Source organism: Xenopus tropicalis, chromosome 9 (assembly GCF_000004195.4).
Source record: "Xenopus tropicalis strain Nigerian chromosome 9, UCB_Xtro_10.0, whole genome shotgun sequence".
Lineage (NCBI taxonomy): Eukaryota > Metazoa > Chordata > Amphibia > Anura > Pipidae > Xenopus > Xenopus tropicalis.
Window position 1 is genome coordinate 61528953 of NC_030685.2, and position 17347 is coordinate 61546299.

Consider the following 17347-nt stretch of genomic DNA (forward strand, 5'->3'; position numbering starts at 1 on the left):
ACACACCATGCAATATCTTTTGTGTCCTATTGATTATATATTGAACAGATAGGGCTTATTTGCAATAATTGATTCTTAATTACAGTGTAGTTGCCCAGAGCAACTCATCAGCAGTTGATTTGGTCAGTCTACCGCAATTAAAAAAGTAAAGCAAAGATCTGATTGGTTGCTGTGGGCAACTGGAGAGGAAGAGAATGGCTTCCAGCATTCAAATCTATGAATGTTCTTTTATTGGCTACGAACATTTCACTATCAAACAGTGCCATCATTCAACCTTTGAACCAAAGAGAATTATGTATAATTATTAATGATTCATACACCTACCTCTGGTCCAGGAATGGCACCAACAATAGTCTAAATCAAGAACAAAAAATGTAATATTAAAATATTAAAATCATAACAGCAAACATCATTTCTAGAAAAGCAGGCCATGCCCATAAGTGTAAAGGTGGGAAAGAAAAAAGTGATTGCTGGGAAGTGGGGGGGGGGGTTAGGCTAGAGATGGATAAGGAGATGTCAAATTCAATTTCAATGTCAAATTCAATTTCAATGTCAAATTTCTGTTTAGTTAAAAGGAGACTTACCTTGTCATCGGATGGTAAATAAAGCACCTGACCAGGAGGTCCCGGTGGACCTGGAATACCAACACCATCACGGCCAGATTCTCCCTAAAACCAAAGAAATATGAAACAAAAAAAGTCAAATCTTCAGTTGTGAAAGCTTCTTAACAGACTAAATGCGTGCAGCATGAGTCCCAAATATGATAAGCCTATGACAGATAATCATGGAGTATAAATCACTAGGGCTTAGCTACATGTAATGAACCAGCAATAAATTCCCAAACTAATGCATACACTGTAAGATCTGCTCATTAGTAGCTGATGTAGTCTTTGTGCAACATGATTTTACTGTCGTCTAGATATCTGCCTGATTTTTGGCCAGATATTGGTGAGGCTATCCAAGAGGCAACATGAACCAATAAGCTGCTGACTCAGTCTGGGACAGCCCATTTATGGCCACCTATTTCAGATGTATATATGATTGGTGGGTACACATGGCTGGTGCATGAGTTGGGGACCTTCAACTATCTTCCTTCCAAGATTCCTATTGTACTAAAGAGTTAATATTCCTACCCACTATTGCTGCTTAAACATAGGAAAGTCAGGCTACATTAGGTGGTATTATTATGGCTTGGCTATGCTACTATATGTTCTTGAAACAAGTCACACAAACTGGATAATTAAAAGATTCTTTTAGTAGCAGATATAAAACTGAACACTTACCCGCTCACCACGTTCACCTTTCTCACCCTTTAATCCCTGTAGAAAGATAAAGTGTCTTTAAAGTAATAAAGCTTCATGATAACAACACATTTATTCCATTTGCTGTTGCTCTAAATCACGGCTGTCTAACTGGAGGCCATAGGCCAGATATATCTCTCAATCCGCTCAAAGGCTTCACAGACTTTATTGTATGATATCACTATTTTAATATAATCTGCCCCTTGAACATACTATATTAGAAATGATTGGCCCACTACACGTATTAAGTTGGACAGCACTGCACTAAATCATAAACAGAGATAAGTGGTAAAGGAAATGCAGCAGAAAAATGGAAAGGGGTACAGAATAATTCAGTAGATAGAAGCAAAAGGTTAAAGAATACAGGAGGAAGAAGCTGAAGTCAGAAATACTGCTAGAGCGGATGCAATGGGAAAAGTTCATTGTAACATTGTTGGTTGAGACAGAAGTCTGCGATATTCACAGCTGAGACTGGCAAGATGGACAGATCCCTGGCACTTACCTCTGGACCTGGGAATCCATCCAACCCCGGCCTTCCTTCAAGGCCTGGAAAACCACTATCTCCCTGGAAGACATAGAAAGCATCTCATTGGTCATTCTTAATTAAAAAATATACAATAAGGGGCAGATTTATGAAAATGTGAATTTAGAGCTTAATACAATAAAAAACCTCATTCACGTGCTATATATTCCTATGGGATTTTTAAAAGCACAATTAACAATGTGTGAAAGTTAGAGTTCACCATTTGATAAATGTGCTTCTAAAAATCCCATAGGAATGAAAAGGACACAGGTGGGGTTTTTGCCTAAGCTCTAAACTCACATTTTCATAAATCTGACCCTAAATGTCTAACCAAGGTTCCAGGAAAGTAATTAGCTACATATTTATGAATTATAATACCTTCACTCCTGGCAGCCCTGGATGTCCTGGCTCTCCCTGCAAACAAATGGCTGTGAGAACACACGCAAACATACAAGCATGTACTTTCTGTATGTAATCTGTATGTTCAATGTATATACCCATCTATTGTACAGCTCCGTGGAATATAAATATGAATATAAATAACGCACAAGTTATGCCTATACTAATTAAATACAGTTTTGAAAATGAAATATTCTGACCTTTGCCCCGGGAAGTCCAGGCACCCCCTAAAAGCAGATAAAATGCAGGTTCAAATGATAAGCACCAATGGGCATCATCAACTACATAGATTTACTTTTTTGAGTTATCACATGCAATCAAATTGTTGTGGATTTAAATGCAATCGTGGGACAATCCTGTTAAGCCTGACTGGCTATTACTGCTGTATGTGACTCCTGCACTCCAATGTCAGCTTTTCAGTATACTTAAAAAGAGTGAGTTCCCGATAACAATACCGGGACTTTATTATTCTATTCCTGGAAATCCATGTTCAATGTGCATCCCCAGGCCCCTTCTCTGCAGATCAATATACCAGATGAGAAGGCTGCTACAGATATATGAAGCTGGAAGCAGTTACCCAGTTTAATGCAGGAAATTTTAACCTATGGATTGGGAGTCAGAAATGGGTCGCAATATTGTTTAGCTCAATAGCACCCAATGTTGTGTGTTTCTCATCAGTGCATCATAGGCGGACGAGAAAATGATTTTAGTGGCAATTGCTGAAAGGGAAATTCCAGCTTCCAACCCATCATTTGCTAAAGACCCCACACAACACAGAAACCCCTAATATACCCATCACTGTAATCTGTTCTTTTAAAGAGTATGAGTAAAATACCATTTTTATATGCTGAAATCCAGCTGCAAAACAGTTCTTCTCTTTCTGCATTATTTGAACTCCTGGCAGGGGAGGAGGGACTAAAACACTGATTCTCCACAGCTTATAGACAGCATGGAGCAACTACATAACCCACAATGCATTGCAGTGTGATGTTACTTTCCTTATTGACATCACGTGTACAGGGAATTGTGGGATTGGGAGGAGGCAGGCTGAAGACAGGCTGAAGACAGTCGACTACAGGCAGATCAGCAGGTGAATAGGGGGGCTAGGCTTAGGGAACTAATTATTATATTATTACATTAAAAACCATGTAAAGGCTGCATATTTGTTAATTAATTTATATTGCTAAGTTGCTTGAAATTGTGTTTACTTTTCAATAAGATTAATTTGTGTTTGGGTGGAGTTTCCCTTTAATGAGTGGGTTACAAAGCTACACTTAAGTCCTTTATCAATGTCCCCTATGAAAAACATTAAGGAACACAGGTTTAATAACACACAATTAGCATATGTATTTACTCTTTCTTATGTAACGTATGCACACCATATGTCTGTGTGTATGTCATAATGATCCATTTTGATCTGCTGTAACCACTCCCCTCTTGTTATTAAAATAAATACCTAAGTATTTGTGTTCATATTACCTGTGTCCCTTCTCTCAAGCCAAATCCAAGCCCTGAGGCTTCCATGTCATCCTGTAGTAGAAAAGGAAAATATTAACATAAATAAAATGCACTTTTACCTGCCCCGCTGGAGCTGGCTTGCAGAAAGCATTGCTGTGATCAGACCACAGTGCCCCCTGCTGGCCAGATTTGGACAACACATGCGGACACTGTGCCAAGATAAAGGCCTTAATTGTAGAACAATTGTATCACTGATATACAATGAAAATGACTAACTGTGCATGGAACTAAATTATAACATTTCATAAAGTAGGGCTTGACTTACCCTTTGTTAAAAGGAATCATGAATCATATCATTAGCACTATGTTTAACACCCACTTTGTGACACCTATTTTTCCCCACAGTGCATGCAGCATAAATGGCACTTGTTAAACATACATATATAGTGTGCACTAAGGAGATTAAAGGGGACTGTATGGTTAAGATAATATATAAACTATGTTCATATGTATTATCCATAAACTCCGCAAGGCATACAACTTTGTTGCATAAGGGAAAGCAATACATTACAGGGAGGAATCCCTTCTTCTAGGCATCCAATACCAGAAAAGATCATTAATATAATGGAGAGACCACTTTTATCTTGTGGCACCACAAAGTTCTCTTTGCTATATTGTAGGTTACTTACAAAGCCAATTGCAGATCCATGACCCACAGGCCCAGGTGGTCCTGGAGGACCTGGCAGCCCGCGTGGTCCCATTGGTCCAGGAAGTCCAGCTAAACCAGATTGTCCAGGAGGTCCAGGTAGTCCTGGCTCACCAGTGCTACCCTATACAAGGTGCAAGAAATACAGATCAAATGATAAGGCTATGAGGGCTTGTCCAGTTGCTTTAGAGTTACTTTTACTAGATACATATCAGCAATAAGAGCATTTCTGGGGAAATAGTCTATTTACACCTGCATGTGATGACTGGGCATCTTTGAAAAATAAGAGACAGCCAGCAGGACTGTTTATAGCCTGGCCTTCATGCTGGAAGAGCACAGTGTTTTATCTTACCCCATGCACAAACACAATATCCTGCACAACTGCATGCTCAGGGGGTTAGGCAAGCACAGAGTCCTCTGCATCTTAACACAGAGCTAAATTCCCATTGTGGCCTATATTCATTTGCTATTTGCCCAAGGACACAAGACCATGCAACCACAGGAAAAACCAAGGTCCCTGTTTTGGGTTTAATATCAATGTATTTGTCTTTAAATGGGATGGAAAGCATCAAGCACAAAGTAATCCTTGATCACAAACTGGTTCATCCTTTGGGTCAAGTGGTTCAGGGGTTAATTTGCCCCTTTCTCCAATCAGAAGTGTTTGGAGAATTAGTTGCTCTCCAGGGGTGTGATATTTGCTAAAATGTACAAGTTTAAGATTCCTTATCCAGCAGTCTCAGTACCCAAGGCTTACCAGATAAGGGTGTGTCACAACTGTAATATATATCTATTTTAGCAAGTGCTGACTAATTAGGTATTTTTTTTTTTTTTTTTATTCCCACCTACTACACTTCTACTCCACTCAGATTCTGTCTGGAAGAGACGAGGAAGGGGAGAAGGGAGACCACAGTGTGCTAAATCCAGGTGTGTTTTGCACTGTATTTACCTGATTAAAGTTAACTTTTTGCATGTTATAGAGTAAACAAATCTTTGCAACTTTTCAGTTGGTCTTCATTAGTTATTTTTAATTAAATTTTTAATTATTTGCCGCCTTCTTCTGATCCTTGAAAGCTTCCAAATGGGGGCCACTGACCTCGACAGCCCATAAACTATTGTTCTGTGAGGCTCCAATTTTATTGTAATTTTTTTATTTTGCTATTCTGGCCCTCCCCTATTCCAGTCTGGTTGCCAAGGTAATTTGGGCCTGAGTAACCAGGCAGCTGCTGAAATTCCATATTGAAGAGCTGCTGAACAAAAAGCTAAATAATTGAAAAAAAAAAACCTAAATAACAAGACCAAGTGCAAATTGTCTCAGAATATCATCCTCTACATCAAAGTTAATTCAAAGGTGAACAGCCCCTTTAAGTAAAGTGACATAACTAGCATGGCAGCAAGGGATTCGATTACCCAGGGGCCTCTCCCTTTATGGGACCCACTGGGAGACCTGTATCAATTTGTTGAATGCTGTGCTGTAGGGCTCTCATCATGGGGGTCCTTTGCTAAGTGAGGGCTACAATGCAAATGTTGCCCAAGAGCCCATAAGCCTTTAGTTATGTCACTGTTTGGGATGGGAACACCACGTAGAGCTATTTTTTACAGCATTCCAAATACTGAAACATCAGATAAGGAATCTCATAATTTAATGTAGTTTGGCACATTAAACTCAATAGTATTAAAACACAGAATACCACACAGTCACAACTAAGTCACACAAGTATCTCCATCCCATGATAACTACACACAGCACTGAACTTCAGAGCATGCTGGGAGTCTGACACCTTTTACCTCATCGTGAGGATAACGAGAGAACATCTCCCACAGGTATGGTGGGATTGGAGGCAACGTACTCTAAGGGACAGTGAGGGACAGTGAGAGAGTGTTGAAAAGTGACACAGATCAAGCAGTGAGGGTAATTATGGGTGCAATAAATACTCTGCTCACCTTTGTTCCAGGAGCACCTGGAAGACCAATCTCTCCATCTTCACCCTAAACCAAGAAGGAAAATATGGTTTCATTAGAGAGGAAGACTATATTTTGTAACCTGTTCATACGGGACATGTGGTCAACACAGGAATCAAGAGTCAACCCCAATACTCAAGATGTAATTGGGAACCATAGGTTCACCCAGGCTACTAGAATCCTCTTTGCTAATGAAAGTCATTTAGCTTCACCCCCAAATTTGAGGCCTTGGTGACTATAAAGCTGGCCATACACGCACCGATAATATCGTACGAAACCTCGTTTTATACGATATTCGGTGCGTGTATGGCAAGTCGACCGATATCGCAGGAGGCTGCTGATATCGGTCGACTCGCCGATTGGGCGGGTTAAAAGATTTTGATCGGGCGCCATAGAAGGCACCTGAGCAAAATCTGCTTTCAGGGCCAAATCGGCAGAAGGAGGTAGAAATCCTATTGTTTCTATCTCCTTATCTGCCGTTTCAGCCCTGAACGTTAGTGGCCGATTGAACGATCTTTTGTGCGACTAATGGTCACACGAAAGATCGAAAATCGCCACGAGTGTGGCCACCTTAAGATCTCTCTCTTTTATTCTAGTTGCCAAAATAAAGGGCACAGTGACAAGTGGTTATCTGTAAACTGGACAGATAAGAACACTATTTACATGATTCATTAGTATTAGTAACCTCCACTGCAACATAAATGGCATTCAAATTATAAACTCAACATAATAAAAGAAAAACCCCAGAAGAAATTACCCGTAATCCAGCAGCACCAGGTGTACCAGACAACCCGTCTTTTCCAGGGAGTCCCTAGAGAAAGATAAAGAGATCAGACAAGAAACCCAGCGAAAGGTAGCTGTGCTGGCAAGTCCACCCCATACGAATTATATACTGCAAAAGGAAATATATTACTCCACTATTTGTGAATTTGTGTGCTTATCCCTCACATTAAATGCAGAACATTTGCTTACTGGGGGGCCAGGAGGACCTGGAATTCCTTCCTTTCCGGGAAGACCTGGCAATCCAGGTGGACCTGGCAATCCTGTGTTGTTCATGCCAAAAGTTCCGGGTACTCCGGGTAACCCTGGTACACCTGGAGGACCTGGGGGCCCAGGCACACCAGGGGCTCCCTGAAATATAAGATAGAAATAGAGAGAAAATAATCAATACACACCGTACAAATGAATGTTAAGGGCAGTTTTCTGTATTATACAGATACAATGGCTAGAACTGAATTCAGCTGCAGGAATATATATATATTACCCAGGAGTATCAAATCTGCCCAGCATCATGGCATAAAGCCACAGTACCTGTATAATCCACCAGTGAAAGTTGTTCTAATGTTCGAGTAGTAAATGTTCTAATGCTACTTACATATAGAATAAGTACCTCTACAAGCTGACTTTGTTTGGTAGCCACAAAAAAGCATAAGCCCAAAGTTTTCTTTTAACAGTGTTTATTATTAATATTAAGCAGTGTCTGATGACAGGAAGCCTATTGCCTAAGCTTTTATAAAATTGAAAAGTGAAATATATCAAATTGAATTTTAAGGTGACTGTTCACATCAGTCTTTACTCTCTAGCTGCTGTTTAACTACTACTGCCAGAGGGGGGGGATTTATTTGGCACAGAACAGTCATGCAAACTGCACCGTGAGGCCTTTGCCCTGCTATTCTTAAGTTTCTAGGGGCATGGTACGTTCCTATATTTCTTTTTTGAGAGCAAGAATCCCGGTTAATGCCTGTACACACACTGCCCTCATTACTCTCCCCAGTTAATAAGTTAGTTGTTGATGTATGCAAGGGCAGAACCGCCAATACACAAATGTAGTCATGTGCCTTTCCCTATGTGTATATCTGACAATGTCATGTAGGCTGCTCTAGTAACAGGCACAAACACTTTACTTATTAACTTATTTGACTAAATACTAAATAAACATATTCCAAATAAAATAGAAACTCATCTTTCTAGTACAAAAACAAAGGAAATGAACACTGTCACTCTGCAAAGGGTATATAATACCAAGGATTTATATTTATATACAGTATATATATATATATACACACAGTTATAGTGCTTTTATTAAAGTGGTTAACTTTTAGTACGTTATAGAATGGCCCGTTCTTAGCAACTTTTCAACTGGTCTTCATTTTTTATCATTTTTAATTATTCACTATCCTCTTCCAACTTGTTCCAGCCTTCAAAAGGGGGTCACTGACCCCACTATTTCATTGTTATTGGTACTTTGTATTACTTATCTTTATAATCAGACCCACTCCTATTCATATTCCAGTTTCCCTTTTAAACCACTGCCTGGTTGCTAAGGTAATTTGGACCCTAGCAACCATATAGCTGCTGAAATTCCAAACTGGAGAGTTGCTAAATATAAAGCTAATTCATTCAAAAGTTACAAATAAAAAAATAAGACCTATTGCAAATTTCAGAATAGCACTCTCTGCAACATACTAAAAGTGAATTTAAAGGTGAACTGAACAACCTTATAACTATCTAAGCTCTACAAGCAGTTTATACATAATGTATGCTTAGTCTGCAGAAGTACAGAAATTGGAATAACAATGAATACATCTTTTCGTGCGTAGAATAAGAATATCTGGTGTGACAGTTTAAATTGAATAATTTCCCTGCAAGCTATTTTAGAAGTTTCTACAAACACGGACGTTGGGAGTGCTAAAGATAATTACTTCCATGAGTCCAGGGATGCTATTACATTGCCTATTCCATGCAGCTTATGAAATCTTTCCCATTGCTAGCAGTAATATTCCAACAAATACATCGAATTACATCAAATAAATTAATATTTTAAACTCGCGCATAAAAAGAAGACTAAATAAATGGGTGGAGTGTTTCACTTGTGCCCATACTTCTCTGAATGATAAACACACAATTATAATTGTTTAGGTAACAAAACTCCAGTAACAGCTATCCGTGGATGAAAAGACGTTGAAGTTCAATGGGCAGAAAGCTTTATGGAAGCAGAATGTACGATTTACTAGAATGCCTTGTGTTTATTGGTTTTGATGTATACTTAGCCAGGATGAGGTAAGCTTTACTTTGATTTATTTGTAAAGATTTATGACCTGGAAAATATCAGATGATATGTTCTCATCAACATCCTTGGGGCTCTGCTCATTACAGCTGTTTGTTTGCTGGAGAGCTGTTTATTTACCTGCCAGATATGGCCCTTAAGCAGGGCTGATGAGCTGATCACATCACTGAGGAAACCCTCAGGCCTTTTCCTATGACTGCAATTATTTATGTTTAAAAGGTCGACGAGGGCCCGGCATGTGGAAGTTTATGTCAAGAGGTTGGTACCACATGGATCTATTATAGCAATGCTGGGCCGTGCAGCTAATTATTTATAGCAGTGATCCCCAACCAGTGGCTCGTGAGCAATATGTTGCTAAGCACCCCCTTTGCTGTTGCTCCAAGTGGCCATTTTTACATTTGTGGCTTGGAGGCAAATTTTGGAAACACAGAGACACAGTTTTACTCCAAGCAGAGCCTCCTGCAGGCTAGCACATGGGGCTCCAAATAGCCAATCACAGTGCTTAATTGGTATCCCCAAAAACTTTTTTTCATGCTTGTGTGGCTCACCAACACTTTTTACATCTGACTGTGGCTCATGAGTAAAAAAGGTTGAGGATCTCTGATTTTAGGGTCATTATCACATTGGTTTTTCAGTGGTCAACACTGGTGCCTTGCAAAGTTGGGTCCCCTATTTAATTCTGACATAGGCTCTATCTGAGAGGAGTTTGTATGTTTTTTCCTTGAGTCAGTATTTAAATTCTTTCACGTACTCTAGTTTCCTCATGGGTTTCAAAAACAAAGCAAAGTTAATTGATTCATGGTGAAACCTCCATTGGGGCAGGACCTGATGTAATCCCTGTACAGTGCTGAGTAAATGTGTTACCGCCATATTTGAGGAATAAACAAAATGTATATGCTAATGATAGCTTTGCTTTCTTCTCAGTGTTTCAATGAGTACTTACCCTGATGTGCTCCGAATCTCCACCATATCCAGAACCTTCCATGTCAATGAATGTCTGAAAATTAAAGAGGGAAAGCCAAAGATTACTGAACTGAGCTACGCTATGATTGATTGAGCAACTTTGATATTTGCTACTCTGTATCTTTAGACAAGGGTTATAGCATTAATAGCTAGAAGGCTTGTGCATTTCTATATATACACTGTAGTTAAATATGTGCTTCTTGTGCAAAAAGTGAACTAAAGGTTGCTCACATTCTGCATTTCTATCAAGTGGCTTTGTTTTTTTTTCTGTAAATCAAATGAAAGTTTTTGACCTGTCAGTGAGTTAAATGGACCCACAAACCATAGGTATAAGGCATGAATTCTCAAAGAGACACCTACCAGCTTGTCGGTTCTAGAAGGTCCAGGGGGGCCTGGCGGACCTGGTGGCCCAGGAGCACCTCTGATACCAACACCAGAATCACCCTAAAAGAGAGCAGGTAAGAAAGAATTCATTTCAGACCAACATTACAAAACCCACACATGAAATCTAAATACCATTTCTTCATTACTATGGGCTAAAAAAATCCTATTTGGACTTCATTGTATAACAGTCATTTGTCATCTTTCTTGACAATTAGAATATTAATTTCAAGCCTAATGTTCCTGCTCTACTGATTTATCTCGCGGTCACTTAACACATGACTCACCTTTACTTCTCTTAATAAAAAAAACTCACCTTGTCTCCCTTCTGCCCAGAATCTCCTGGGGTCCCTGGAAATCCTTGGGGACCAACCTCGCCCTGCAGTGTGACAAATAAATAAACTGAATATATTGACTTTTGACTGGATTTTATTATAGATGCACCATAGACTAAATTTGCTTCCTTACATTCCACAGAAAAATGTTGAGATAGCAGATAGTAGAGAATAATGGCTCAGGGCTCTTATGATTATGGCACACAGGGCAAATTCAAGCTTTTCCAGCTCGGTGTGCAGACGTCAAAACTAACCCTCTATAGACTTTCATCGAAATCACCTGGACCATGCCAGTGCATATGTGGGCCAGGCAACTATCGCTCCATAAGGCTTATTGCCGCCTCATGTGTGATAACCCTAAGAATAAACTAACAGACTGAGGGTAGGTTTCTTTATATCATGAGTTTAACTGGAGGACAAAAACAGAAGAAACTTACAGTTTTTCCATCTTCACCAGGGTCACCCTGATAAGAAAGTAAAAAGATTTTAATGATTACTTTTACAGAAAAAAACACATTGTGTATTTTATGTAGGTTTAATCTGAAATATTTTTTTTTAGAAACTGACATTTCCTCAAAATATTTTCTTACTAATTTTTTACACTTTCCTCCATGATTTACTTACTGGTTCCCCTTCTTTTCCTGGTGGTCCCGCAGGGCCTTGAGGACCTGGAGGTCCTGTGACCTGTTGCACTGTAGTTCCATCACTTTTCTGTAATATAGATGGTCCAGGTGGGCCTGGTGGTCCTCTTGGTCCCAAGTCTCCAGGATCTCCTTTCTGCCCTTTAGGCCCGGGATAGCCAAAGCCTGCACTTCCCTAGAGAGTCAGATTGAAGGACTTGTTAATCCAGGCTGAAGCCAATTAACTTGTCTCAACCTACATCACAAAATAGCCAAAATGTGTCACTCACCTTCACTCCGACCTCTCCTTTCTGACCCTGTGAAACAATTAATAAAATTGCCTTAATTATTTTAGTATATGATATACAGCCTTTATATTTATTTAGAAAACATTCCATGCTATGCATAAAATAGATACAAAAAGTAATAGGGTGCTGTAATATTGGTAACCATGAAGCTCAAGGTTATTTCAGAACCATAGAAATATGCCTCCAGGGGAATAGATAAGGGAATTATTACTCATTTGATGAACAGTTAGATCAGACTCAGTTTTGACTGCTCCAGTACCCTAGAGGGCTAAAATGCACTGATAAATGATGATGCTACACTATACATAATCATTGATGCATTAAGAAAATGTTTTGAGGCAAAAAAAAGATTTTTAATGCCTTTGGCTTGTTATTCACTCTTTATCATACTACTGATGATTAAAGTGGAAAAAGCCATCAGCCAATGACCCTAAACATACCTTTTCTCCTTTGGAATCAGAAGTTGGACTTGCATTCCCACCGTCTCCCTTAGGGCCAGTCAGTCCCCTCTCACCCTTCTCTCCACGATCACCCTTCTCTCCTTTTACCCCTTGCTGGCCTATGATGAGAGACATCAAACCATAATTAATACACAAACCCAGACTTACACCCATCACTGACAGAGCTCCCATTAATTTGGAGTATCTCTAGCTGTTATGAAAGGGGTGGTTCACCTTTAAGTTAATTATTAGTATGTTATAGAATGGGCACTTCTAAGCAACTTTACAATTGGTCTTCATTATTGATTTTTTACAGTTTCTAAATGATGTGTCTTCTTCTTCTGACTGTGCTCTGTGAGGCTACAATTTTATTGTTATTGTTACTTTTTATGATTTATCACTCCATTCAGGTCCTCTATCATTAATATATCTATCTCTCAGTGACACCACTCCCTGGTTTCTAAGGTAATTTGAACCCTAGCAACCAGAATACTGCTAAAATTCCAAACTGGAGAGTTGCTGAACAAAAGTGAAATAATTAAAAAAAACACAAATTATAGGAAATGAAGATCAAATATAATTTGCCTAATATGTTAACACATGTATAAATAGTGTAAATGTCTGAGTTGGAGATCAACTGCAAATTGTCTTAGAATATTACTCACTTCATAGATCTAGAAGTTAAATCAAAGGTGAACACCCCCTTTAAACCCTAATTTGTGTAAAGGCCACATAGACCAGGGCCTACATTTTGGGGGGAGGTGGAGGGTGATTCTATTCTTAATAAAATTACAAATTCTATTTGCTTCTTATACTTTTATTTTTTAACTATTATAACTGGAAACTGAAGTTCGTGTTTCAGTGGGGGTAAATCATTGGGGGTCATTTATAAATGCTGGGCAAATTTGCACCTGGGCAGTAACCCATGGAAACCAATCAAAAGTTTGCTTTCATGGTTTTACCTTCATCTGGTTGGAAAAATCTAAGATTGGTTGCTATGGGTTATTGCCCAGGTGCAAATTTACCCAGAGTTGCTAAACGAGCCCCATTATGTTCTGCTTATTTTCATTATAAACAGAGCATGGATTTGGGACAAAAGGTAACACAGCAGTTCATACAGTAGAACAGCTGTACCATAAATGGTAAATATGGCTCTAACTACAATTCCTGGAAGTCAGTGTTGTTGCCCACATTCCCCGTACAAGCAAGAAGGAAATGCGGCCCTGGGGATGAATTGGGCAAGATATTTCATATTACGCTCTATTATGTGTATAACTCTTGGGCAATTATCTTAGATTTATCCCTTTGAGAATTTCCCAACATGTAAGACACGGCTGCCTTCTATAATGACCTTCTGTTGCACATCTATCAGGCCAGTCCCTGAACCAGTAACAGGATGAGACTTCATTTTCTAATTATCTAAATTAAGCAATTAACCACAAGTCATCTATCCAGAAAATTGGCCCTGTGTGTGGTCAGCTTTTTAGTGAAATTGAAAGCAGCTAAACAAAATCATTCTCAAATAAATGATCTTCCTACACGTTTACGCTGGAAACCAATGTGTCAAAGCGAAAAACAAGATTTATAAAGAGATAATACCTTGACCTGTCTGAACAATCTCTTTCTCCACAGGGGTCCTCTGTATGGGAGGGACAGTTATAGGAGGCTGCACTTTGATTATCACAGGAGGAGAAGTCACCTGGTGGAAACAGTGAAACAAGATACTTGGCTCAATATGGAAGCAGTTGCTTGATTTGTTTTGTTTTACTTACAAAGCAATTATCCAATTTTACAAGCCCTCCAGCATTTATTATTAATTAAGAGATGAATGATTCTCTTTTTTGGGCAGGTTTTTCTACCATAATAGTTTATGGAGCATTCAAGTTAGGGAGCCACCCTTTCCCCATGGGTTTGTGATCTGGGGCTTTAGCCCTGGGTACAGACTAGGATGGAAAATGGGTTAAAGCCTTGGGTCAGTTAGTTCCTCTGATGCCATTTTTAGAAAGGCAGCAAGCTCCCTCCGTAACTAAAGGTGGCCATACTCTCAATGAACCGTTCCTTTTGGCAAGCTCACCAAAAGCACTGCTATTTGCTGCATATGGCACCTATGTGCTGGCCTATATCAAGCTGATCTGATCCTTTGACCCTTGGTCCAACTATCATTAGGAGAGTGGGTAACATGAGGCACTGGGATGCACCTATCCATTGTTTGGTATAGTATGTTTGCTTTTTTTTAATTGTTTGTTTAATTTTAAGCCAATAAATGTTGTTTATTTCACTGAAAATTTTTGTTCATTGATTCCAACTATTATGTCATAAAAGAGACCAGTGCAAGCAAAGAGAAGAGGACCACAACAACGTACCAATGCAACCCTCACCCCCATTTCTAACCTGCCCAATAGAAATCTGCCTGATTTTCAGACAGATATCTGCAGTTGAATTCTGCTCTTGTATGACCACCTTTACACTGGGAACCTAGAAGTTAATTAGTGGGGCAGAGTGTCTCTGGGTAGGCTAGCCTTTTAGTCTTACAGTAAGGCTTTGCATGCTACGGGCAGGTATGATTGGCAATTGATAAGATTTCTGGCAATTGATAAGAGGTTGCTGTGCTAGATCTAGCAAATGGTCAAATTAATATTATTATCTATATGGTAAAGTTATTTTCATTGTTAGAAATAAATTGGTCGTGGCCTTTTCTCCCATCCAAGTGTTCGTGGCTCATTGCTGCTCTGGAATTTTGATGTGCAGGGTTAGGTATCATGTGGTTATGCGGAAAGTAAATCAGCCATGGGCTAATTCTTGGTGCTTCACAGTAGGGTACTTGGCATTGCCCCTGTCAAGTAATTTATGCACACCAAAAAAATAACATTGCAGTATTTTTATTACATATCAACAAGCACTGCTATTTTACCTCTCTACTTTTATTTCTCTCTCTTTTCCAGTTTTTATTCAAGGAAAAACACTACATTTTATTCTAGAAACTGTCTCAAATTGTTGCCAATTGTAGAAAATGGAAACAATGGTGTGAATGAGCAACTATGGGCAGATTTGGACAACAGGGATTTGGGCAACAGTTGCACACATGTGCTTTACTTTTAATGAGAAGTGATTTAAGGTCATTCTGTCACTAGTTTGTACCAAGGGTAAAACACACAAGGCACATGTGTCATTTCCCTGAGAGCATGTTTATGTTAGGATCTGTTGCATACACAACTGCGCAGCATCTTTTCACTGAGTTGTAATTGGGTGCAGCCTCTGTGATGTTAGAAAATGCAGTGTGATTGCCTTTAATAATTTAATAATTTTTATAAATACATTCCATTTAATGCTATGAAGTGGTAGTGTGTCTATAAAATAGCGTAATTCAAACACACACACACACATATATACACATATACTGTATATATAAAGAAATAGCTGCCTTATATAGAGCACAATGCAACCCTTACATTGTAGGCAAGCTACTCAAACAGCAATTTACCCATCCTCATCCCCATATCAATTCCTAATTGTTTCCATCCAGTCTGAAGCAGTTCCTCCCAACTGTTGTGTATGCCCCAAACCCCCAGCTTGCTTTTATCAAACACATGCCTCCTGATACAGCTACTGCTTGCTAAGGTCGGCATCTTACCAAATCATTGTCCGCAATGCCACTGCCAAAATCTCCAGAGATCTGTGTGGGAAATAAAAAAGAATCACAAAGGTCATGTTGCTTGAGAAACAAGATTTTTCCACTGGCCCCTTGACCCGTATCCCCATATGAACCCAAGAGTGGAATTATTGCCAAGTTATGGATGTTTAGACTTTGTGAATGGCTGTTTTCATATAGAAACATATATAACGTAATTAAAAGCCTGTAATAAGCTCTTCCTGCACTGCCAAGGGCAAAATATATATTGGTGATTGGATTCCCCACTGTATAGAGAAGAGCAAGCCAAAGCAAGTAAATGGGACTTAAGAAAGCATGTTACATCTCCAATCTCTAAACTAAAGTATAATGCATTGGATATCTTGCTAGGAACCATAACTTAAATAAATGTAGGTTTAAAACTGTAAATGATCAAGTAAAAATTAGACCCAAGAGACAATCCTTCAAATAATTGCTTAAATAAGCCTAAAATACCTATTGCCATATTTTTGGAGATACTTGTTGAGAATTTCCTCCTCACACAATGATAACTATGCCTCCAAGCAACACTGAATTAACATATATATATATACTGTTGCACTCACCCCATCAGAGTCATCTCCATCCTCCTCACACTGATGTTCTGCGGCTCTTGGATCGGCTACGATCTTTAGATCTGCTATTACACCCTAGGAAGAGAGTACAAAGGAATTTTATTGGAGCGCAATATTCAGATATATGGTACACAATGTATGCATGGAATTCCAGATATTGATACATTAACTACATTAAACCCATAAAAGCTAACTACCAACCTGAAGCAAACTGAACCCATGCAATATGATGTTATATTAAACCATTACTGAAAAACCACCAGCAAAGAATGCAACATTTTAAAGTGGCTGTTCACCTCTATGTAATGTTATAGAATGGCTAATTCTATGCATGTTTTCAATTGGTCTTCATTTGTTCTTTTGTGTAGTTTTTTAATTATTTCCCTTCTTCCTCTGCCTTTTTCCAGCTTTCAAATGGGGTCACCCAGGGACAAAAAAACTACTGCTCTGTGAGGCTATAATTTTATTGTTACACTTGTATACAAGCTACATAAAAAGCTAAATATTTCAAAAATCACAAAGAATAAAATAGAATAATGCATTACTGACTAAAAAAGATGTTTAAGCGCACATTGCAAATATGAGTTAATACAGTGAATAATGTAACCCCCACTGAAATGTATTCAGATGTTGGAAGCATCCTCG

The 17347-nt window shown here is 38.9% G+C and overlaps 1 protein-coding gene across 5 annotated transcripts in view; it reads right to left on the reverse strand.

The window, feature by feature from the left end:
- The window catches only part of col18a1 (collagen type XVIII alpha 1), a 103046-nt gene that overhangs the window by 11011 nt on the left and 74688 nt on the right, over positions 1 to 17347 (reverse strand). For all 5 annotated transcript variants that reach the window (XM_012970907.3, XM_012970906.3, XM_012970904.3 and 2 more), the window contains 21 exons: positions 16694 to 16777; positions 16092 to 16133; positions 14060 to 14159; positions 12461 to 12579; positions 12003 to 12029; positions 11717 to 11908; positions 11530 to 11556; positions 11074 to 11136; positions 10737 to 10820; positions 10357 to 10410; positions 7319 to 7477; positions 7104 to 7157; positions 6329 to 6373; positions 4371 to 4511; positions 3703 to 3753; positions 2424 to 2450; positions 2203 to 2238; positions 1804 to 1866; positions 1284 to 1319; positions 585 to 668; positions 325 to 354 (listed from right to left, as the gene is read on the reverse strand). In XM_012970907.3, the coding sequence (XP_012826361.2) occupies positions 325 to 354; positions 585 to 668; positions 1284 to 1319; positions 1804 to 1866; positions 2203 to 2238; positions 2424 to 2450; positions 3703 to 3753; positions 4371 to 4511; positions 6329 to 6373; positions 7104 to 7157; positions 7319 to 7477; positions 10357 to 10410; positions 10737 to 10820; positions 11074 to 11136; positions 11530 to 11556; positions 11717 to 11908; positions 12003 to 12029; positions 12461 to 12579; positions 14060 to 14159; positions 16092 to 16133; positions 16694 to 16777 (1518 nt within the window). The remainder of the gene's footprint in view (positions 1 to 324; positions 355 to 584; positions 669 to 1283; positions 1320 to 1803; positions 1867 to 2202; positions 2239 to 2423; positions 2451 to 3702; positions 3754 to 4370; positions 4512 to 6328; positions 6374 to 7103; positions 7158 to 7318; positions 7478 to 10356; positions 10411 to 10736; positions 10821 to 11073; positions 11137 to 11529; positions 11557 to 11716; positions 11909 to 12002; positions 12030 to 12460; positions 12580 to 14059; positions 14160 to 16091; positions 16134 to 16693; positions 16778 to 17347) is intronic.